At 41.0% G+C, this 23,982-nt stretch overlaps 1 protein-coding gene across 1 annotated transcript in view; it reads right to left on the bottom strand.

Annotated features, from left to right (window-relative positions):
- dlgap3 (discs, large (Drosophila) homolog-associated protein 3) overlaps nt 1–23,982 on the bottom strand; it is a 150,346-nt gene that overhangs the window by 10,179 nt on the left and 116,185 nt on the right. Inside the window, exons 3-6 of the mRNA XM_028035739.1 lie at nt 11,255–12,417; nt 3,166–3,377; nt 1,652–1,754; nt 810–1,026 (exon numbers count right to left, since the gene is read on the bottom strand). Coding sequence (XP_027891540.1) covers nt 810–1,026; nt 1,652–1,754; nt 3,166–3,377; nt 11,255–12,343 — 1,621 coding nt within the window. The 5' untranslated portion in view covers nt 12,344–12,417. The remainder of the gene's footprint in view (nt 1–809; nt 1,027–1,651; nt 1,755–3,165; nt 3,378–11,254; nt 12,418–23,982) is intronic.

Here is a 23,982-nt window from a genome sequence, read left to right on the forward strand (position 1 = left end):
TATTTTGATTTTTAAAAAATGGAAAAAATGTATGTTCTTTTTTCTTCACTTTACAATTATGCACTACATTTTGTTGCCCCTATGACATAAAGTAACCTTGAAGTCGGTGGTGGTTTAGTGATAAAATGTAATAATTCAGTTTCTACGTGTCACAAATCACAAACTTCCAGAAAACCGCAAAAACAGCCGAAACGTCCTTCAAATCGAGGCTAAAACCCCCGCCGGCGTGTTTAGAGCGGCCTCTGATTAATGATAGCTTAAACACTGATTAACATATCTGATGTGTTGTTGCTTGATTTTGATGATGGCATTTGACAAAATGTTATGTTTATGGCTTGTTTCATAATGGGTGACTTTTCATGATGCAAAAGCACTTCCAACTGCCTGGCTGCTGAAATGAGCTGCACAAATAAACTTGACTAATGAAGTAACAGCTGCATAGGTGGACTTTTGTGTTGAGTGAAAGGATTGAAGATAAGACGTCGTCTTCTTTTCTTGTCGAAGGAAGACAAGAAAGAGATGGAGACTAGAGCAACAGCGATGGTAATAATCGCAAGCAACCTGCAGTCACGCAAGGGGGTGCGATGGGTGAGACGAGAGCAGAGAAGTGTGGGAGACAAGAAAGAGCATGAGCAATAAGGCACATGCAAGTCTGTGCCTATAGCTTGCAAACGTACACACAGACACAGAGAGGGAGAGAAGGCTGAATTAGAGGCAGAGAGAACGGAGATGCCAGGAGGCTAAAAATGAAAAAAAAAAAAAAAAATGGATGCACACGCCGCACACAGAACGCCTCTGAGTCCACTCACCGGCCCCGCCCTTGATGCTCCCCTGGGGGGCGGACATGGAGAAGACGGAGAGGCAGTCGTCGTCCTGGGAGCAGCCCGCCTGGATGGCGCGCACGTAGCTGTGGCTGCGGGTCCGGAACACGCCGGGGAGATCCAGGGCCTCGACGGCCTGCGACTCCACCTCGCCGAACATGGTTTCGCACACCGTCTCGAACTGGTGGTTCAACGCGTCTCCCAGCTTATGTAAAAAAAAAAAAAAAAAAAAAATTACAATAATTGTGTGAGAAATGAACAAAAAGGGTTGGGTGTTCTTGGAGTTCAGATGTTTGTTTTTTTTTAAGAACAAAAATCTAAAATCTGCGGTTTGCATTTGCATCCTGCCCATTTATTCTGACACGATCCAATACAAACAACCTGCCTGCATTTCAGCATAATTACAGTTGTTTGAGCCTCTTAAGGAACGTTACTTAAGAAGGATAATTGTTAGTCGAGCACTCAACAAGTCTTGAGAGTGGAAAAGAAAGGAAGCCCCGAAAAGTCCTGTCTGCAGTTTGCCACAAGCCATGGAAGGGAAACAGGAAACGTAGTAGAACGAGTGAGACGAGACCAAAACTGAGCATTTTGGCCTTCAAGCAAAGCATCGTGTCTGGAGGAAAAGTAATGATGCTTCTCCTCAGCAAAGACAGGAAAACTGTTCATAGCAGATGGAGCCAAATTCAGGGCAATTTAGAAGAAAAAAACCCCTAAAAATATTTAAGTTTGATGCTGCAACCTAAGCAAATGTGGAAAAAGTTCAAAGGTATTCCGTATACGTTAGAATATTCCAGAATAATTTAAATGCCGTGGATGATGGAGTTAGTCACCTGTGAGCTGGTCAGAGAGCGTGTGTAGCTGCGAGAGCGAGTGTGGGTTTTAGGTGCCGTTCTGCTGTTCGGGTAGGAATCTGTGCACTGCTTACAGGAATACCTGAAATGTAACAGAAAAAAAACCCAACAGCTTTATGGTAACCTCAATAGCACAAATCTCAGACTAATGCCAGTTTCATTTTCTCCTAAGCCAACATGGCGCTGATGAGCGCTGGCTGCGTTTATTGCAACGTGAATCACAACTCGGCTGGCTGCCGCCATCATAAATATTATGAGTCATGTTTTATGAGTGCTGAAGCGTCAGCCATTCAGAGTGTTATGAAAATGCACCAGTTTGTCAAAGCGGGGCGCAAGATGCTAAACATCAAGTAATCGGTGTAAATTCTACTAAAACTGTGAATTGTTTATCACAATTGTTTATCAAGTTTGCTGAAACAGGAGAAGGTTGAATGGTAAAATGTGATTTCACCTGTATGCACACTCACCTTCAAATATCAGGCCCCCCAAAAAAGAAAGAGAAAGTATTCAGTAAGTGGCAGCTGTATGGATGGAAATGTTTTGATATCGAAGGCAGAACGGGCAGATTGGTTTGAAATGACAGGCTTCAGTATTTTAAAGGTGACCTGTTATGCAGATAAGGATAGGTCTATGGGTCATACAAATATTCATTATATGTCTTTTTGCACAAAGTCAATGTTACATAAGATTTTATTCTGCTCAGTTCTGCCTGCTTCAAGCTTCTATTAGAATGAGCTCTTTTAGGGTGTCCTGTCGCTTTAAATCTAAATAAGCTGCTGCTGGCCACGCCCACCCACTCAACGTTTACATTCGCATGCAAAAGTGGCTGCAACAGATGCGCAATTACGCAACTGTACATCGTTGAAAAGCAGAAGTGACGCCTCCTGCCCAACCAACAAGAATGCAGCAAGTGTTTCCTGAATATGTCGAGGGCAAAACGCTCGTCTTTACCAGCAGCCATGAAACAGCTCATACAACAGTAAAACCAGCTGACCCTTTGGTGATGGATCCTGCCGGTCAGCCAGTAAAACCCGTCACACAAAGTTCTCTAAGCAAAAAGAGTTTCATCATTTTAATCAGCGCAAAATTTAAAGCAAATTTATTATACCGTTCATGCCTCGTTTAAGCCAATTGAAAGCCTGGGTGTGTCTGGCACAATCAAAGACATAAGTATGAAGCTGCTTGAGCTGAGGATTTAACTATGCCAATTAAAGTGTTTTAAGGTTTGCTAAAACATGGAAAATGCCAGCTTACTGAGGAAGAATTAGCTTTTTCTTTTCCCCAGGCTAGTCTCCTCCCTTCCATAGTCACATTCTATCTTTTCGTAAATGTTCACCATGTGACACATCAGGGTATCTGTCTCTTCCAGGTTGTTGTTGGTTTTTTTTGCAGTAAATGCAGCTTGTGCCATCTTGCTTTTAAACCCAGAGATGGGGGGGAGCTGTGGGCTCTCTATCAGCAGTGACATATATGCAGTTCTTGTGGCATTTAACCTTTGATCCATGCTTATGGAGCGTCTGAAGGCGTCCCTCTGGGCGATCAGGGTGGATTTGGGCGAGGCTTTAGGGCTCGTCTCTGAGTCTGCGCTGTCGTCGTCGCCCATGGCCTTGATGTAGCTTCCACTGCGCATCCGACGGCACGGGATCTCGCCTCCGCTGTCGGCTGATCCGCCGTAGCCGCCGCCCCCCCAGTCCTCTGAAGGGACCTGAAGGGCATCTAGTGTTAGTCACATTCTCGCTACTAACATAACCAGACAGACGCACAACTTGGATTAGATGAGCAAAACCATAAAGGTGTGATGAGTGTTAAAAAAAAGAAAGAAGAGGTTTTATGGTATTTTTATTATTGTAGTAAACAGACTAAATGTGTTAACAGTAAGATGAGCTCTGCAAAATGAGATATTAGGAGGGGAAAAAAACCAAACACCATTCATAAAATGAATTCATTAGTCGTGAGATATTGAACGTGTTGTCACAATATCTGTTAATACAGTCCAAAAGACAGAATTATATTTCTCTCACGGGAAAATATTTTGCACTCCGACCAGAAGGACAGCGATGACTCAGACAGACACAGTCCTTAAAACACGGGCACACGCCATCGGGTTGTAAAGGTAACGAACTAGCTGAGCTCCATCATGCTCGTGCATGTGACGAGAGCAAAATAAAAAAAAAAGACATGCACGTGCACGCAACGCAGATGCGTACGTTCAAAACGCTCACTGTAGATGACACGAGAAGAAAGACAGAAACGCACAGAGAAACTTACAGAGAGAGAGAAACTCTGACAGCTGGAGAAACACTGACACAAAGAAACAGGAAAAAAAAAAAAAAAGCGTGAGCAAGAAGCCGACAGATGGAGAGCAAATAAACAAATACGCAGAAAGGCAGAGGGAAGTTTAAAAAAAAAAAAAATCACAAAGGACAAGAAAATAGTGTGTGGAGGAGGTGGCAAATAGAGTGAGCAGATAGCAAAACATAAAACAGGAGAGCGAATTATCAATGGAGTGAAAACAGGAAGTCAGGTGGGAAAACAAAACAAAACAAAAAGCCCACACAGGTAGACAGTTGAAGAACTGATATGCCGAAAAAAAATTGGCATGTTCACAGTGAAGCCTCCTTAAGCTGCATGAATTTTATCAGCTATAAATATGTTTTATTTACATTATGTAATGCAATGTTTTTTTTTATAAAAACAAAAAAAAGTAAATAGAAAATTTTTATATCAGGTTTGGTTGTGTTGGTTTCATAACAGTTACATAAATTTGTATGTAAAAAAAAAAACAAACAAAAAAAAAAAGCAAAAATATCCAAGAACATACCTGAACTACCTGAGAAATAGACATGAATGCATAACACACTGATATCCCAGGAGGAAAGTAGTGCTACATAGAGGTACAATAATCTTCTGTTCAAATTTAGGTATACAGAATTATGTTTTATATTGCATAATTCTACCTGAGAGCTGTAGCTTGAGACCTACCAAACCGGCAACCCAGACAGGGATTTAAAAGTGTCCCTTTCTGAGACCAGTCTACCTCTATTTCTATGTGCTGATGAACGACTATTTGTGATCAAATCTAAAATTCTGGCAGGATGAAAATCTTTTAGGCACTTACCAAAAAAATAAAATAAAAATAAATAAATTAAAGCGTGGTTGCAATTTATTCATTTTTCCATACTTTTAAATCTTGGGTGGTTCTCTGGCTTTGACATATGTGTGCTCTCTAACAAACAAATCCTCTTCTCCAACTTATGATTTTGAGAGTAAGGCTCAAAACATCCTGTTTTGTTTCTAAAATATAACAGAATTTTTTCCTTATGTCAAAATAAACAAATGGTTGCTTACCCTTATTAATCTGCTTGGTTCTTAACCTGTGAATTCACTTAACAATATGTAGAAATGTAATAAGAATGTTAAGTGAGCACACTTGCTGTCGTACATCTAAAACTATTAAGAACAAGAGGGTAAAAAATGCAAATAGCAAGTTTATTACCTTTTTTAATCTATTATTTAAATTTTTATATTAGCATCTAGCGTCACCCGAGTTTCCCTTTTTGTAAAAGGACCGTTCAGTTTGGCATTCGTCTGTGTGAGTCCATCTCTTACACCTGATCCCGTATTTTTCCAGGAAGATGAAAGCCTGCCGCAGCCCCCTTACCCATAAGGGGCCTCTCAACCCTCCAGTTTTGCAAATGCTGTCAGGTTTGCAGTCCCCTACAAGTGTGGGGCCAAATGAAAAACACCTACACGCACTGAGACACTCATCGTCAGGGGCCCCAGGGTTTGGCAACCAGCTGAGTGTGTGTTTTTAAGGTCATCACTTCAAAGATGATTCAGCCTAATCTCCAGATCCCCGTGGCCATCTCCCCCTACTAACTCTCTTATTTCCACAACCTCCCTTCCTTCCTTTATCTTAGCCCCTTGGCTACCATAACCTTCTTTATCTATTTCCTATCCCTGAGCTTGCCATCTCTGCGTCCCTCTTGCTCCCTCTCCAAGTCTGTCTTTTCCGCCCTCTCTCTCACCTCATCCGACTTCACTTCATTCTCGCTCCATATTCTCATTTTGTAATCATTTCTTATCTGTCGCTCGCAGGCCGACGATGGGGGAAGAGGGACAGGGAACGAAGAGTGTCGGGCTCGCATGCCACCCATTTTGATTGGCATTTGCGCTGCAGATGAGAAACCTTACACACGTCTAACTATTTTAGACGGCTGTAATCTAAAACTTGCCAAGATTCTCTTTGTCTTGTTCAGCTTTTCCGGCTGGACACTCGACCCATAATCCAAGGTTGAGATGCACCGATACAATATTAATATTGGTATCGGTCCCGATACTGAAATAAATTCTAGATTGGTGACAATGTGCCACATCCATAGGGGCAGATCTATTCAGACTAATTCTATTCTTTGTGCTCTGTCCAGAGGTGGGTAGAGTACCCCAGAATAGTACTCAAGTAAAACTAGCACTACTTCGGCATATTTTTACTCAATTAAAAATATGTTGCATCCAAGAAATTACTCAAGAGTAAAAATGTATTTGGTAAAAAGGCGACTCATGTAATGAGTATCTGGTCAAATTATAAAACATTTCAGATTTAAAAATTACACAATCAGACGGACCAAAATGTAAAGTCAAGTGGAGATTTTGGCATTTTAAGGACCAAAATGACAGTAATTCATCTTGGCAACAAAAAATATCAAAATCAGAGAGAGAAAACTTTTCCAAATCAGTTTCTTTCATAAGTTTTATACTGAAAACTAATAGGCCTGTTTATCAATTAATCGTTCGATAAATTAAAACTATTGACGTCATTTTAATTATCGGCATTATCGTCTCTTCCGACCTTTTTCTCTTTCTGTTGATGACACTGAATGAAAAAAGGCTCAGCTGTCAGCCGATTGTCGGCCCATTTTCAAAACCTGACAGACTCACATTAGCCGACAGAAATCCTAGGTATAACGGTTCGATCCGGTTCGGTCCTGCCGTGTGGTGTCCAACAATGGGCACAAAATAATGGCTACAAGTTCAGTGAACTAATTTTAAAACCAGGCATTAATCAATGTTTTACTACAATGTACCTGCTATGCATGTGGCTAGTGTCAGCGTAAAGTCCTGACTGAATGAAAATCATTATAACCTATTTACGTCACGTTAACGAAGAACAGCTGAAAAGTTACCGGGTTTATCAACTGCGGTAGTAATTTCGCTCCAACTCCTCCCCTTGTCATTTCTATATTCATTGCATGTTGAATAAACATTAACGTTGTTTCCACAAATCATCTCCAATGTCCTGGACTTCGGGTTGCGCCGTGTCAGCTGTTTGGGATTCCCCTCTGTAATTTCCCCTCAGAAAGCACGGAGGAGAATCCACGATTGGCTACCTGTCACATTCAACAGGCTGCGTTAACGCTCCCAGTTGAGGAAAACCCCTGATTTAGATCGGAGGGGCAACGACGATCTACCGTAACAAACCACACAATCTTAGAAAGACCAACGTGCTAAGATTGTTGTAAGGGGAAAAATAGGAGCAAAAAATCGGGTCCTGACTCTGAGGCAGGTCCCGACTCAGAGCCCGGTCCTGACTCAGAGCCCGGTCCTGACTCAGAGCCCGGTCCCGACTCTGAGGCAGGTCCCGACTCAGAGCCCGGTCCTGACTCAGAGCCCGGTATCGGATTGGTATCGGCCGATACTGTACCCCAGATATCTGTATCGGTATTGGAAGTAAAAAAAGTGGATCGGTCAATTCCTAATCCAAGGTGAAACCTGGTATTTGCGTAGGTTGACATAACACACAACAACTTGACTGAGAGAAGAAAATGCATTCACAGATTAGGATTGGCAAACTACAGCAACATAAACTCTTGTTCACATCTAAGAAATCATGAAGCATATCCATAGAAACAAAAGATTGCTTTCATAAATCACAAACATTTGGCGTTCATTTTCAGTTATTTATACCTCAGTGCAAGCCTAGAGGTAACTACTCTTTTGCTTCTGTGAATATGTAATCAGTTTTTCCTGGGAACTGCACAACAAATGCACAGACAGCATAAAGCCTGGAAAACACGCACAGGCACACACGTCTACGGCACAGGAGACAAAATTAAGAGCAATGACGAGCTGGCAGGTAGGAAATGAGAAGGTGTGTACTAATTCATCTACTGCATCAGTTCCTGCTTTGAATGCAAATTAAGCAACATTAGAGGCACATTAGCGAGAGTATACAGTAGGTGTCTGATGACTTGATGATTGTCATTATCTATATCTGCGCCTTTGAGAGATGCCTTATGTTGGATGGGAGCTGTTCTCATTTGTTGCCCTCCTGGTAAATAGAGTGTTTTAAGAGTATTAAAGTAGTTTAATCTTTTATTGCAGTTATGTTATCTTAAAAAAAAAAAAAAAATTGAAAAATCCGATTTGAGCGCATTTATTCAGTGTGGGACAAATTTCCATGATAAGAAATAATTGGTTGTTTACAAAATCTCCTCTAACAATCCTTATGAAACAAAATAGACAGGTTTAGTTAGTAATCCATGTCTTCTTGCTTCAATGGAGAATAAATATAAAGTGACACAGGTCAGTTTTACTTAGCAACTCCTTCAAAATGGGAAAGACGAGTGGACTTGCAACTCAAGTAAGTCTTATGTGTTCTTCACAAGTCACAAAACATTGTACCTGGGTCAAACGAGTAAGATAAGGCTCCAACTCTTTCTTGTGACTATGAAACAGTAGAATAATTCTCCAAAGTTGTTAGAAACTATTCAAAAACTGCAGTTATGTTTTCAGTTTGAGATGCAGTTGAAGCATAGGCTAACTTTAACTAATTTTTTATGCACTTAAGGATTTGCAATGAATGTGGAGTGTGTGTTGTACTTAGGATATTTGGTTGGTGTCTCAAAAACCAAGCGTTTTTATGAAGGTGTGAATTACCATGTCAAATATAGTTTTTGGGGGGCAATGGTGCCATTACTCACACAGACGTGCTCTGGGGCAAAGAGCCATATTTCCCATTTTTAAAGCCACTTGTGCTGCTTTCACATGTAAAGTATGCTTGCTGCTAAGTAGCCTTGAATGCGCATCAGTTTATATATCAGATCACAGATAACCGGTTTATTTTTATCTGCCGGAGACAAGAAACCAACTACTTGTAAACATTCTTTATAATTCAAATAATACAGGAATTACACCTTATACAAAATGAAAACAACCGTCTTGTCCAAAACCAGATCTTTGCAGTTCTAGGCGTTACTGGTTCCATAAATGTGTGGAGTTCAACAACATCGGAACACAGCACAGAATTCAGCCAATGCACTGCGTCCTCATTTTTTCCCCCTCCCCAACACTGCCAAGACAGTGACACCTGGAGATGAGAAAACCTGCAGCAAGGGAAGTTCTCTCTGTGACCTGAGGTGCGAAGGCGACGGCAGTCTCAAGAACAGAGGCAAATTGTGTGAGATTTATCCTTTCAGAACGGCAACTCGCATGACCTCGCTCTCCCTTCTATCGGCAAACCTCAGCTGTCTGTAAAGGATGAAAGTTGGAAAAACACCAGGGACTCCTGTGACTACCTGCTGTTTCCGTAGAAACATAGCCCTGCATGGCAGCTCCAGCTCAGCGGGTTGATGTGTGCGCGTGTTTCCAATTCTTCCTCTTTCTGTGCTCACTCGGTTGCCTTTTCAGCTACGCTGCAGCAATTACGCGTAAAATTTTAGGAGGCCTGCGTCCGCCGAAGAAGCGGAAGGGCATCCATCTGTTTCTGTTCCGTTTGGGATTATCAAAAGTGGCGAGAAGTAGGAGAAACCATTGTTTCGAGAGAAAGGTAGATAACATGTGGGCGTGGATCAATAATTTCCAGCGGTGAAATACCAAGGAAGTCATTTGGGGGTTGGTGCTTTTAAGCACGCTTTCGACAGTTGATACTTCAAAGTTGATTTTTTTTCTACTTTAAAAATAAAAATCTTTGAGGAATTCAAATGCATTTGCAATGCATCATTTTTAAATGTTTGAACATACAGGAATGTGGATTGTGAGTGTAGGAGCTGCAGAGAGAAGCCACTCTGATGGAATACCAATAGAGCACTGTTACCGACAGGCCATGGTTGCTCCTCATATGAAAGTGTACGGTTGCTATGGAACCACTCGTCATTACATACAATTGTGTAGCTGTTGGCCGTACTGAAGAAGAGCATTTAGCAGAAGTAAGTCACCCCACCTTGCGTCTGCTCTTTTTTTATTTGACTGCAAAAGCACTTATCTGTTACCAGGAGATGAAAACATCTGTAGACACCAAACAACATTAAACAATATTAGTCTGAATAGTAAGAAGTACTTTCAAAAAAATAGTCTTCCAAACACATTTTCTCTTCCTACCACAAATTTTAATGTACGTCATTGACCGTTTGTGTGAAGTGCCAGTAGAAAATGAAGGGTTTTCAAATCTTTATACTAATAAAAATCTGAATGCATTTGTATTGAGCTCTTCACTTTCGTTGTAGTTTTTGGGGAAGTCATAAAACCATCCATGAATTTTCCTCCAAATTACAATCATGCACAACTTTGTGTTTGTCCATCGCATAAAATCCCAAATAAAAACACACCAAAACACACCGCTGACTCCTGACATATACTACATGAAATAATATTCTACATAAGTTCATGCAGAGTGACAGAGAAATATTGAAAAACAGGTTTAAAGTAAGGAAGAGTTATTACTTTGGGGGGGAAAAATAGGTTAGTTTGTTGGTCATTGTTCTAATTTAATAGCCATCTTGCATTTAGAAGGTTGTAGGTTGGATTCCAGGTTTCTCCTGCCACATGTCAATGTGCCCTTGGGCAAGGCATTTAAGCCCCAACTGAATGTGTGGACATTTGTGAATGTGGCTGTAGTGTAAATTCGGTCGGCAAGACTAGAACAGCACTACAGCATAAATCTAGTCCATTGACAATTTACAACGTGACAGTCATGACTGAAATTAAGTTCACTTTGAAACTTGCTTTTATGGAGTTTACTGCTGCTTCAGCGCTTCAGGCATTCAGACGTCTGATAGTTTCAATCAGTGTCTTAGCAACAAAACAACCTAAAACACACAAACCTTGGTTTCTACCGCTTCGATTTGCTTACTGATCTCATGATCAGTCGAATCTATCCAAACATTTGGCATACGTTTACAATTTAAATAATCCTGAAATGTGTTTTTATTTCTGGATAGCAGGGAAATCCAACAATTGGTACCTATTCAATACAGTAGAGAGATTTTGTGTCTGCATGTGCAATGAGTGACAAACAAAAAAAGAAGGTGGGGCTGGACTCCTTATCTCTCCCTATGGCATATAGCTTTTTTAGAAGTTATTTATAACTGTTGGAAAACTGCTTCATTTCTGACGTGAACTACTCAAACTCACAGTACTTTGAACTCGAGCTGCATCAGATCCTTCAGAAGGGTTGCCTGTGAAAACTTTAAGTCTGTTTACATGTGTGGCAGTTTGGCATGAAAAACGTCACATATTTAAAGAAACAATGCATTTCTTTGGCTGTTGTATTGTATGAATCTGTTGAAAATATTGGTACACACAAACCTGCAGGTAGTGGAATGATCTCTCCTTCAGCTTGTTCTCCAAGGGCACCAGTGCTTTATCGTAACCTCCTCCCCTGGTGGAAGGATAAACCTCCCTGGCCTGACTCACTGTCATGGCCGACCAGGTGCTCCGCTTCAGGGAGTGACTATGGTGGCCATGGTGCCCACCGCCCTCGCCGCCGGTCAGAGCCATGGTGGTGCAAGCCATGCACTCGGAGGATCCGGGTCCTCCGCTGCGCTCCTTTGGTTTCTTCATGGTGAGCTCTTGAATGGCGGCATCCAGACTCTCGTGTCCAGTGGGATAACCCCGTCTGCCCCCGCTGACCAAGAAACTGCTGTCGCTGTCCAGGTTGTCGTCAGAGCTCCACCAGCCGGCCGTCCGGCTGCGGTGACGTCGCCCCGACTCGTGCCGAGAGTCGCCGCTTTTGCTGCGCTCTCGCGACTTGCTCCTCCTGGTCGAGCGAGATTGGTGGCCTGAGTAGTGAACCTCCTCCCCTCCGCTTCTGTGGCCCCCTCCTCTCTCGCCCCGGTACTCCCCGCCGCCCCTCGTGCCATTGTACTCCCTTTTGGTGGGTGCTTCAAGGGAATGGGACTTGGCGAAGAGCCGCTGGACGGAGTTGACCAAGTGGCGAATACGAGAGGGGCTCTCGCTGCGGTGCTCGGCCCCTCCGCTCGCCGTGCGTTGGTACTGTAGGGTGTGGAAGCCATCTGGGTGGAAGGGAACCTGCTTCTCAAACTGGTCCATTAGGTTTGGAGGAATCCGATGCATCTTTCCTCCATGGCCCGAAGACAGGCAATCCTCGCAGGAGTCAAACGACTGGAGAGGCGGGTGCTGGCTGGGGTGGGAGCGGGGAAAGGTGCCAGAGTGGCTATGGGAGTGCGAGTGTGCATGCGAATGAGAGTGGGAGTGATGCCTCTCCAGTGCCAGAGCCTCGGTTGGACCACCCGAGTAGTAGTACCCGTCGCTACGGCCATGGTAGTAGTCTCTGCCTGGGCCGTCACAGTCGTCCGGCGTACAGTGGCAGGGGCCTCCTCCGCCACCACCAGAGGAATGCTGAGACATGCTACGGCTGACATGGTACCCTTTCATAGGCGCCGGGGCGTGGTGGGCCGTCCGGGCCGAAAGGGGTCGCTGTGGGCGTGACAGGGCTGCACCGGTCTCACCTGAAAGCAGAAGGAAAAATACTAATAAGGCCTTGAAATTGCATTGGGTTTGTGGCTGTGCTAGCAAGTAGACATTCTCAAGGCCAAAAAGTTGATACATACTTGTTTTGTCTCGATTCTGAAGCTAGGTCCTAACACAGAATAGTAGCAGAACCTTTTCTTGTGTAGATTCTAAGAGCTATTCTGTTATTGGTGCAAAATGTAAAGCGGGAGTAGTAACTACACTGCAAAAATACAAACCTGTTTTCCGCTATTCTTCAATGACATTATAATCAGACGCCTAAGAGATCATTGGTCCCATTTTGCTTCTAGAATTGCCCTGAACCATTGAGGCATGGACTCCATTTGACCTCTGAAGGTGTACTCTACTATCTAACTTAGAAGAATTCATTTCAATATGTTGATATTAGTACTTATCACAAGAAAAAGAAAAAGAAAAAATCAAAGAGCTGATCGGCCTTGCGTAGAATCTGTGTGTTCCTCCCTACTCCATGGTTCAAACTGCAGGTCATTGTCATATGAACAACTTCTCTTTCAGCCAGGCTTCCACAATTGTAAAAGGTGATATTTTTAACCAGCAACATTAAATGTCTGGCTTATTTACTCCCATTAATAGGTTTGTGTTTTGATCGTTTCTGCCTGACGAGTCATACAACCTTGGATTAGAAAGTCGCCGAGGGAACAGTTTTCTATTTTTCTGTCGTTTCCACGGTGACAAACCCTTGATCTAAAACCAAATAGTTTCGTGCAGCATTCTTTTTCTTTATTTTATTTTGCTCAGACACAGGACAAAAACCCTGACAATCACAACACCTTACCAACTCTAAGAAATCCTAAAAAGCAACTGATCTATGGAAGTATGTCATCATAGAGATGGAATCCTTTCATTTAAAAAAATAAAAATAAAATTTGTTGCATGTATACGAATTACAATTGCATTTGCTACAGGAGAGTGCAGAAATAATTCTCTCTTTCATAGAGTCAGCACAACAGCCAAAGATAGAAGAATAATGCTTTGTCTCAGAGCAACATGTTTTGTCACATAAGCGGCACTTCATGTTTTATTCAACTCGGAACAGACGATGCTGGGGTAAACATTCATCCATCAGACAGTAACAGGTGATTACCAACAGCTTTATCCTTCACATTCATCTCAAAGACCACCGCGCTGAAAAACAATTAAGAAAAGAACCTCTTTTAAACTCTCTTGTTGCCTTTCTACTGTTGTGGCGTTACTTCCCTATTTAGCACCTATGCCCCCTTTCTGCTCTTTCTCATTAGATTCGCATCATGGCCGTCCTTGTTGCCTGTCTACTCCATCCTGCCCTTCAGGGAATTTCCAGGCGTTGTTGTGATTTGCAGCAAAGATGTGTTTTATTGATCAACTTGCGTCCAAAATGCAGAGAAGGAAAGTCAGAAAGAAGGATCTCACTTTGCTCATTCCCAAATTATGATGTTTCCGAGAGGCAGCATACAGAACAGTGAACACAACGAGAGGGGAAAAGAGATATTTCTCCAAAAACACAAACGTTCATTTCCTCTCTGTGTATTAGAAATCAATCCCTTTCTTTAAAAAAAATCTGTTTTTGAAAACTATGCATTTCTGTTTGTTGCTTTGGTTACATCAGAAATAGTGCCAGACAACACATTTAACTTGCTGATTTTGGGCCACGTGACAAAAACTTTGAACATCACAGCAACCACAAGGTGGCAGTAATGTACAGAGACGTTAGCTAGCAGTAAATAAATCTGTGTAGACGGCACAGACACAGACAGAACATTTCGTGGACAGTCCCCTAAAATGCATCTTACTTTCCAGAGGGGTGACTTACAGTGTTGGTAATCATAGAAAAGGATTCTTTTAAGCTAACAAAGAAGTACCAAACAATTTCTAAGGTTAGGCATGCTTAAGGTGAAGACAGGTTTACATTTTTGTCGCTCTTCGTTACATTACGAACGGGAAGTTTCATCATGATAATTTGTGGTACTACTGTGACAACAATAAAACTTACAACTATTTATTACTTTTTTTTCTTAAAGTTTGACTGCATGGCACTATAATCCTGGCCCCACAAGCACAAGTACTGCTCTTGGAAAAACACACCATTTGTTACATGCTTCTTTAGGACAATCACATCAAGGAGTGCGATTTATACCCCTAACATGCACAGAGTTGCTACATTTCATCGAATGTATTGCTATTTATAGATGCACCTTTATTGAACAAATCGTGGATATAAACTGGAAAAATAATCGCGACAATACGGACAATAGGGGTTTTTAAACACCCTTAATTGGGATTTATCTGGACAACGATAAATCAAACATTTATCGTGATAAGAAATGTATCACGATAAATGACAAACGATACAATAAATGCCCACCACTAACTCAGACCTCTTGATTCATACCCCTGCATATGCAGCAATAGAAGGAACAGAGCGTTGACATACGGCCGAGTTACAATTAACACTTTATGAGTAATAAGGAAAAACAGAGGCGTATTGTGTAACTGTGACTGGATTTCTCACTCTGTTGCGTGGTGGAGGAGTTGAAATATCTGAAACTGAATTTGAATAATTAAAAATTAATTTGAAAAGTTGGGGGTCCCCCCCCGCCAGTAATATGAGTCACATTTTTCAGGTGACCAGAGAAAAAAAACCAGCCAGTTGATGTGTCATTCTCAACAGAGAAAGCAATCTTCTCCACAAAGCATATGCAGTAAATGGAATGAGCACATCCTGCAGCAGGAATGTGCCTCAATGAAAGTCCCATTATCCACAAAGCCTGACTGCTGTAAGTAAAAAAAACAAAAAAACCCAGTAAAAACTGGATAAAGAACATCTTTGGATTGCTATCTCTTGCTCATGGATAACAACCAAGATTACATCCTAAGTGTTGTAATCATGCTCTTTATTGAGCTTGCATTAAACGGTACCGTTGTAATCACATCCTCTATTAACCACCCCTGCACTGACTGCGTAATAAATCACAGTCACACTATCGGTTCACGAGGCCCAAAAGCATTCGCCGTCATTTCTAAATGTGATCTGTTCAAGATGAAATTACGTGCCGAGAGCCAGAATCAGACTGCTTAAGCTGGATCATATTCGCTGGGCTCCTGCTCCGGTGTTTGCTGGCCTCACACAGACATGAGATGGAGGACAGATGCTGGGATAATCATTAAATAGAGCGTGGCCTGTTTGCCTTGATTGGGTGAATGAAAGCTGCCAGTGAAAAAGCTCACTCGCGTCGAGCTGTGACATTGGTGTAGCCGTGACGACGGCCCCTCTCAAAGTCAGATTTCTACCGTGAACTGATTTCAGACAGCCGTAGCACCTGGGTGGACCGGGCTACCTTTCATTAGGTGATTGCGAGCAATTTTGCAAAACAAAACCTTTTTTTGTTGTTGTTGTTGAGTATTAGTAGAAACAAAATGGGATTTTACTCAAGCTATGTCTATCTTTCTACATTCTGAATTTTCCCATCGAGGGACAATAAAGGATATTTTTATTATATTCTATGACAGTATAGCATGTATAAGCTGCAGAGTTGTGGCTTTTTAAAAACCTCTCTCCATCTCCATTAAATACTTTGTTTGTGGATTTTCTTCAATTTCTTTCTTCTCAAACGTCTAAGTTTTCAATATTTAATTGGAACATCAGATGGTGCAGGACTTTATGTATTTTTGCATAATCTCATCAAAAGTACTGCAAATTCTTTTGAATACATATAATGCAGATAGTTACATTGTTTTCATTTAGATAGAGCATAGCCTCTTTACTGGACACAATATTTGCAAATCTGATCAGTTTGCCACCCTGTGATTGGACCACAGTTAATTTGGCTTTAATGTCATCATCGCATCCGAATAAACTTAGATACAATAATTATAAAGCATAATTTAACCAAATTTGGACAATAGTAATTATTGTTACCTTCCTGAAATAAAGTCGTTTTTTTGCCAAAAAATGATTAAAGTGAAAAAAAAAAAAAAAAAAAAAAAAAATATATATATATATATATATATATATATATATATATATATATATATACTGTATATCTACACACACATTTGGCAAAAAATGACTTGGACCATTATTTTAGGAAGGTGGTATTATATGACTATCTTACAATTATAAGGCAATTTTGGCACAGCAGCACTTTCAAAAACTTGGTTTTAAAGAGACAGAAGCCTAAACATGACACTTATGACAACGGATGACAACTAGTCTGGAATCAATGGAGACTAAATAACATTTTTAAAATTATTTCTCAATATTAAAACACACAAATTGAAATCTACACAAAGTACTACAACATGTATATTAAATAAACATTTAATACGGGAATAAGAATTTTAGTTTAAAACCAAAATTATTGGATCAAGAAACCAGTAGGCGACTGAAATAGTCAGATTTTCACTGGAAATAGAGCCGTCAGACACTCAGCAAAGTTTTCCACAAGAATGAAAACACAATACCAAAGTAGTCAACGCTCTTCAGTGTGGAAACTGGCACTGAAGGAAGAAGATTCAAAGTCAGATCATTTCAGTTTTATGAGGATTAATAAAGCTCCTTGTTCATAATGTCCTTGTTTTAAAAACAGTAAAACCCCGTTTTACACTCACATGGTGTGACATCACCACTGCTCTTCATAATTCATGACCACTAAAAGGGTGAAAATGTATCTTAGCGTTTCAAGACAATTATAACATAGAAACAAGCTAATAATCATATTGGCTGCTCAAAGCTTTAACAGATTTCTACCATGTATTAATAACATACCATTTGTTATAAAATAACGCTGCTCTTGTACCTTTTTTTTTTAAAGAAGTTAGATGAAAAAAGGCTAAAATTAGATATTCAAAGTTTAAGTCAAAATCTCAGTTATTAAAAATCAAAAGTTCCCATCCAAGCACCAACATCTTCAAACAAAAACAAAAATTACTGAGTGGGGTGATTTAAGAGCAACTACAACAACAACAACAAAAACCACATTGCTCTTATTACAAACCAACAGTATGTGTCTAATGTTTTGGCGACGACTTGAACTTTCATTCTGAGGGACGATATCAAATAGCATGTTGTGACAGATTGTCTGCAGTCACTTGTGACAGTGTGTGTCCCTAATTCTGAACAGACAGCAAAGTGAGCTCCTCCTCTGCCTGGAGGAGTAAATTTAACCATGTTGTGTTTATTATGAAGCCGTTGGTTTTTGGAACTCCCCACCGGCTCGGAGCTGTCAGTCATGCCAGCGTACAAGCCATGGCCAAATACTCAGGGCTCTCGCACAGAGTGAGAAATACGCATAATATGGTATAAAACACACATTTTAATGTCGGCTGTCGCTTTCCTGGACGCCCTCTCTATCTTTGTTCGTCTCAATCTCTCCTCCTGACCTACTTCTATCCATCTTCCAGTCATTTCCCTCCCTGCCCAGCTTTTCCTCTTTGGTTTTTAATTTGATTTTTTTTTTCTTTTAAACCTGTCAATCCATCCTGTCTCTCTGACTTCCCGTCAGGAAGATTATGAAGTTACTTTCCATTTAATATTTCTTGGCATGTGCTGGTCTAATTGGTGCTTTCACTTATATGTTTCTAAATAGGCAATGAAAGATATGTCATATTGTACACACACAGGCTTTAATAGTGGCTCTTTTATTACTTTTTCCTTCTTGTTATTTTAAGGAGCAGGCGGAACATATTCTCAATGCACTCATTATTCAGACTGATCCTACGTAGCAATACTTTCCCCGATTTTTTGCTTCATGTCACTTTTGTTCTTCCGTCATTTCAGTCACTCTCCAGCCAACGCTCCACCTCCCTCTTTCCCAGTGTCGACGTAAATGCTCAGACGTGTCTCAGTCGGAGCTGTTAAACGTCCTCTTGTCGTTTACCGCCACTCGGCGTCGACAGGGTTGTCACTGAGGTTTTCGGGTCTGGAGCCGTTTCGGTTTAAATATTCATGCGATCACGCCAGCTGCTCTGACCCACTTTGCTAACAGCTGAGTCTGCCTGCTTTCTGGCGTCTCGATGGATACTGGGTCAGAAGCGGCACCACGTTAAGTGGAATACTGTAAGCTAAATATCTGGAAAAGAGCAACTAATGTAGTGATGGTTTATTTTTTCTTTTTCACTTATTTTTTTTTAACTCAGTTTTTGTCCGTCTGGAAAGCAAGTACAATTGAAAAGTTCACAGCTGATATGCATGAAAATCAAGAAACAGGAACAGATACTTCTGTTAAACAGATAAACAGAAAAGAAATAATAATAATGATGCCCAAAAAATGTTTTTCTGTTGAGAAAACTGAAGCAGCGTGACTTTACGGTTTGCAGTGAATGCACATGATTAGAGATAATTACACCAGCGTTTACATGTGTCAGCCAGAACAGAACTGAACAGAACCACTTATTAAGCTGAGACTCCTGAAAAACAATGCTATTTAATAGCTACATTGGTCCATAGCATATATGGCTCAAAGATCATAGTGACAAATTTCTATCAGAGTATAATTGTTTTTTTTTTTTTTTTTACTTCTATGCGTTTTCTATAAAAGTGACAAAATTAACCTAAAAATTATTCTTTGAATGGCGGTGGCAGCTACACTGTAAAATGGTTCCCTGACATCCTGGGGTGGGATTCAGTCCCACACAAAGCAGGTGACCAGGACTCTCTATTTCACTCCCAATTGGCTGAATATCTGGCAGACATGTTCTATTGTTATGTATATATTTTAAAATTTGATTGTCTTGCGACCCCCGTTCTAATGTCGCCCTGAGCAACTGCCCATATGGCGGCCGATCTCCATTTGTAAGAACTGGAACTATGAGTTTTTCAAACTGCTTCAAGTAGAATTTATAACAACAAGATGAAGAGACAAAAAGACTTTTTAAACGGCACCCAAAATGGTTTTTATAATCTTAGCTGAAGAAAGCAATAGTAAGTGAGTCTCTAGCTGGAGCACAAACCTCAATCCTGACCTACACAAAAAGCAAAAACAACAAGTTACATGAATCATGGTAGAGCTTCATGTAATCTAAGTAAAGGTAATTTTATTTAGATAGCACATTTTCAGCAACAAGGCAATACAAAGTGCTCTATTGTATTTTTATTACCGCATCTTAAAATTAAAACTCAAAACAGAAGTTGTAAGGATGGCACTTTTCGTTTCTCAAAGGGACCATAGCTGTAAAAACAAACAAAAAAATGAAACTCTTAGCCAAGCAAACAGGTTGAACCACAAGTGCACCAAAGAATATGGAGTCTGTGTTTGGCAAAACAGAAATAACATCTGCTCAGCAACCTTTGGGTCAATTTAGCACTTTGACTGGTTTGAAGAAAAGAAATGCTCAAAAGCACTGATAGGAAGGCAGTAGAGGGTGGCTGAGGAAGTAAACCCTCCATCTCATGAAACTCAATAGTTTGAGTCGTATTTGATTGGAAGTTGTTGGTTTTTTTTCTTTGCTTCATTATGACATTAAAGTCAAAACGCCAAATTATGGAGATATAAAGTTGTCACCAAAAAGCAACAATGCAACTGAGGTTTAGCATTCCAGCCAGTGAACTTCCAAAACTGCAAAAGAAACAGTCACAGGGTGCATAGTGAAGCTGTTTACTTAGCTTTATTTTTAAGGGTTTTTTTTGTCTCTGCTCATTGTGATTTATCAATACATTTTTGCAAATATCTCAATACTTGCATTTTTACAGCACAGGCATTTCTGTGACATATTCTAAATGCAGTAGTTATTAAATTCAATGAAACAGTGAATTACAACGTCTTACACGATTAAACAAATTGTGTATTAGGCAAGTTGAGTAAATGCAACATCCATTTCTCAAAAAAAGGATTTTACTTATTGTGTGAAATATCAGCTATCCAAACCATCCTGATCCAAAGAGGAAAAAAAAAAAAAGGCCCCTATTTTTTAAATTACAAATTAACTTGACCTGTGATTGACCTGATTCTTTGTAACGCCGTGCTAAATTTTACTGGTCATGCCGAGATCTGATTATTGCCAGAACTGTAGAAATCCCTTAAAGCAAAGCAACGCAACATGCGCTTTTCCACAGAAAGAACTGATGGGAGAATACGTTTCTGACAGTCTAGAAAGGGTTACAACACCAGAACAACATCTATGACACCATTAGCCTACTTTATACCAGTCAGAATCAGAATTCAAAATTCAACATGAGCCAAGAGATTGGGGAAAATTTACATCCAAGTCAAAAACCTCTGCTGGCCACAAGCAATACAAAGACTCATCTAACATTTCCCGAAAAAGTATTGCAAGCTCTTTTTAGAAAGTGTTGTATAGAAAAGGTGGAACATTTTAGAAGTTATATCCTATGTAAAGTCAAACTCGAATCCCTTGCTGCTTCAGGTACCAGAAGACCTGTTGAATGTGGGGAAAAAAAACAACTAAATTCTGCACTAAGGAGAATGGCCGCCCATCAATTTGCAGCCTTATGACCTCAAGCACATTTGAGTTATGATGCAGGACAATGATCTGAACCACACAGACAAGCCAACCTCTGAGCAACTGAAAAATCCTCCAACATGGGTGAAATAAAACATTTCTGCAAGGAAGAGTGGGCCAACATTCCCCCACAGTGAAGCAAAACACTTATCAGTTACTGCAAAAATGGAGAAAAGAACCCCTCCTAAACCTCGTCACTACATCCATATTTAACAATATTACTTGCTTTTTTAAAACACTTCATACAAAGTTATGACGTGCAATTATGGAACATCCAAAGAGCTGTTGGATGTTGCAGTATTGTGGTTTAGCAACTCATTGACCGCTTGCTCATATACCCCGATGCACAAGATCCACAAAGCTGCTGTTCATGCACTTCGGTGATTAATTAGAATTCTATCCGGTGTGCCCAAGTATGCAGTAAAGTCAGTCTCAGTCACGTCAAGTAACACATCCCGCAGGTGATTGCTAATGTTTTTAATCAAGCGAGGGTTGCGTAAGCCATGCATGATTGAGAGGTGAGGACAAATCTCTAGCAGGTTGTAGCTGGAGTCGCTTAATTTTAGTCACCAATCTATAATCCTTTTGGCAATTCATTGGGAAAGAAAAAAGTTCTCCAAGACCTTAATCTAAAATCCACAGCTTCGCTTTTATTGTTTTTTTTAAAGCAAGGTGAATTTGTATTTGACCTACAATTGAACTTTCTGATGCCGAACACGAGTCTTTCACTAGTCCCTCAAGAAATACCAGAACTGCAAAGCTTGTAGGAAGTGACAAATATATTTTTATTTTCTGTTTAAAAAGAGGGTAAAATCCCAGACGCGTTAGCAACCCTATTAGCTTGTTACATCAAAACAAGCAGCTCACATAGTGCCCAAGCTGCTATGTTTGATGTGATCAGGTCACAATGTATCTGGTTTAATGTTTGAAATATATACACATAAACTAAAATATTATATTTAAACTTTAGCTCATATGGTTTAGTAAGTCCGGTCGACTCAAACTAACTGGGGATCAAAACTGCAACATTGGCACAATGTGTCAGACAAACCACACCCTTTGAGCAAGCCGTTCACCCCTCCGCCTGTGGTGGCGCTGCAACAAGAATGGCAGACGGTAACGACACAAAAACCTCTGAAGAAGACACTGAATGCATCTTTCCTCATGGAATGTAAACATAAATAGAGTGGCGTTAGATTTTAGCAGTTGTAGGATTTTTCTTTTGTCTTCGACAAAAGACCACAAGCCACTTCTCCAGCTAACTCTAGACATACAATTTTGTTTTGGTTGTATTTACCCAGAATGCCCCGCTCCAAATCTGCTTCCTGCTTTTGGAAGCAGTCTCCAGTCCACCTGGCGTTCACATATACATCCGAACCGCGCCAGAGTTCTCTTCAACCGAACCGAGACAAAGGTCTCTAGAGTTTGCTATTTTGATTTGCGCCAGAGTTCGACTGCGTATTTTACAATAGCCAAACATCTGACACCAGGTGACACCAATTATTATCTTCCTGCTTTGTTACCAGAAAGTAAGTTTATCGACAGCCAACAGAGGGCAATCTTTTTTGACAACCCGGTCGCGGCATTGTCCATTATGGAAATGTGCTAAAGCTGCCCGGCTGCATCCTTTGTGAGCTTGAATACTGGCTTTGTTTGACTGCAGATACAATGAGCCGAGCCACAGCATGGCGAGAGGTAGATATGTCGACCCATTCGGGAATAAAAGCGGGAAAACCACACACGCGGGATTGTCGTGGAATAATGGGGGAAGTTTTCATTAACTTTGGTGTCACTCCCATACGTGCCCCTACAGTCAACTTCAAAGACATTATTAACCACTGGCATACTGTTTGCTCATAATGGAGAACGAGACAGACAATAGTGAAATGTGTGAATAAGTGATTGGCAGCGCATTGTGCTGGGCATTCTTCCTTCGGCGCCAGACAAAGACACACACGCTGAGAACCTGGCAGATAGTCGGAGTTGCTTCTCTCAGCTTTTTGCCAAGAATTATCTATTTTCATTTTCCCAGCTTTTTTTTTTTTTCCTTCTCCCTCTCTGCTTTGGACACACACACACACAAATAAACTCACACACACACTCTCCACATGCTCTTCTTCAGCTGCGAGTGCCGTAACTAAATCTCCACGATCCAGAGAAAATCAAGGATGATGAGAAAGATGGCAAATTCGAAGGACGACCCTGAGAAGACGACCCATATAAGAAGAAGAAGAAAAAAAACTGTCTGGCTGCAGCTCATTAGCTTTGCACACACAGAGGGCTCGAAGTGTAAAATAAGCGACCGAAAAATAAGGATTCACGCGGCGCCGTTTGTATCTTTCAAGGGGAAAATGCACGGATGCGGCAGTCTTCTTGTTGAGAAGTAGCCAAGTGTTAATATACAAAGATGTTGGAGTAGGCAAGGAAGCGGCGAACACGCGGGGATACGGAGGGATGTGCAGGGAGGAGATGTAGAGTGGGATGGGGGGGGGGCTTGAAATGTTTGTGTGTGATAGAGATAGAGATGATGAGCACAACACAGGGGAAATATGCTCTCGTCGTAAGGGTAAAATTGAAGAGTGCCTTGGGGGGCAATTTATGTCCTGCTCTGGCAGCGCCCCTCCCCCTCCTGCCCCGTTTTCTCTTCTCTCATACTCATTCAACATAACCAAACCTTTTTGTTTATTCTTATATACAGTGGTGATTTTATATATGCGCAACATGTCTCATTGGCCAGGCAGGGTGGTGGGGTTGTTGTGTAGGCAAGAGGGAGGGAGGATGAGTGTGAAGAAGAGCAACAAAAGAAAAAGAAACTCATGAGCGTAGTAGTCGGAACATATTTTTCCTTAAGGTGCCTCACATGCAAGATATTCAATTTGTCCCCTCCCCAACACCCTGTGAACAAAACTCAGCTTGTGTCTGAGTTCATGTTTTGGTGAATTTTTACCGTTTTTTATTTTTATTTTTATTTTTTATCCGACTAGGTGAGCAAAAGAGATGCAGCACTGTCATAACACTGAAGAAGCTGATTCACATTCAGCTTGTTTTCTGTCTCGAAATGTTCTGACTGAGGCGAGGCGACTTGC

The sequence above is a fragment of the Xiphophorus couchianus genome, chromosome 13, assembly GCF_001444195.1.
Source record: "Xiphophorus couchianus chromosome 13, X_couchianus-1.0, whole genome shotgun sequence".
NCBI classification, from domain to species: Eukaryota; Metazoa; Chordata; class Actinopteri; order Cyprinodontiformes; family Poeciliidae; genus Xiphophorus; species Xiphophorus couchianus.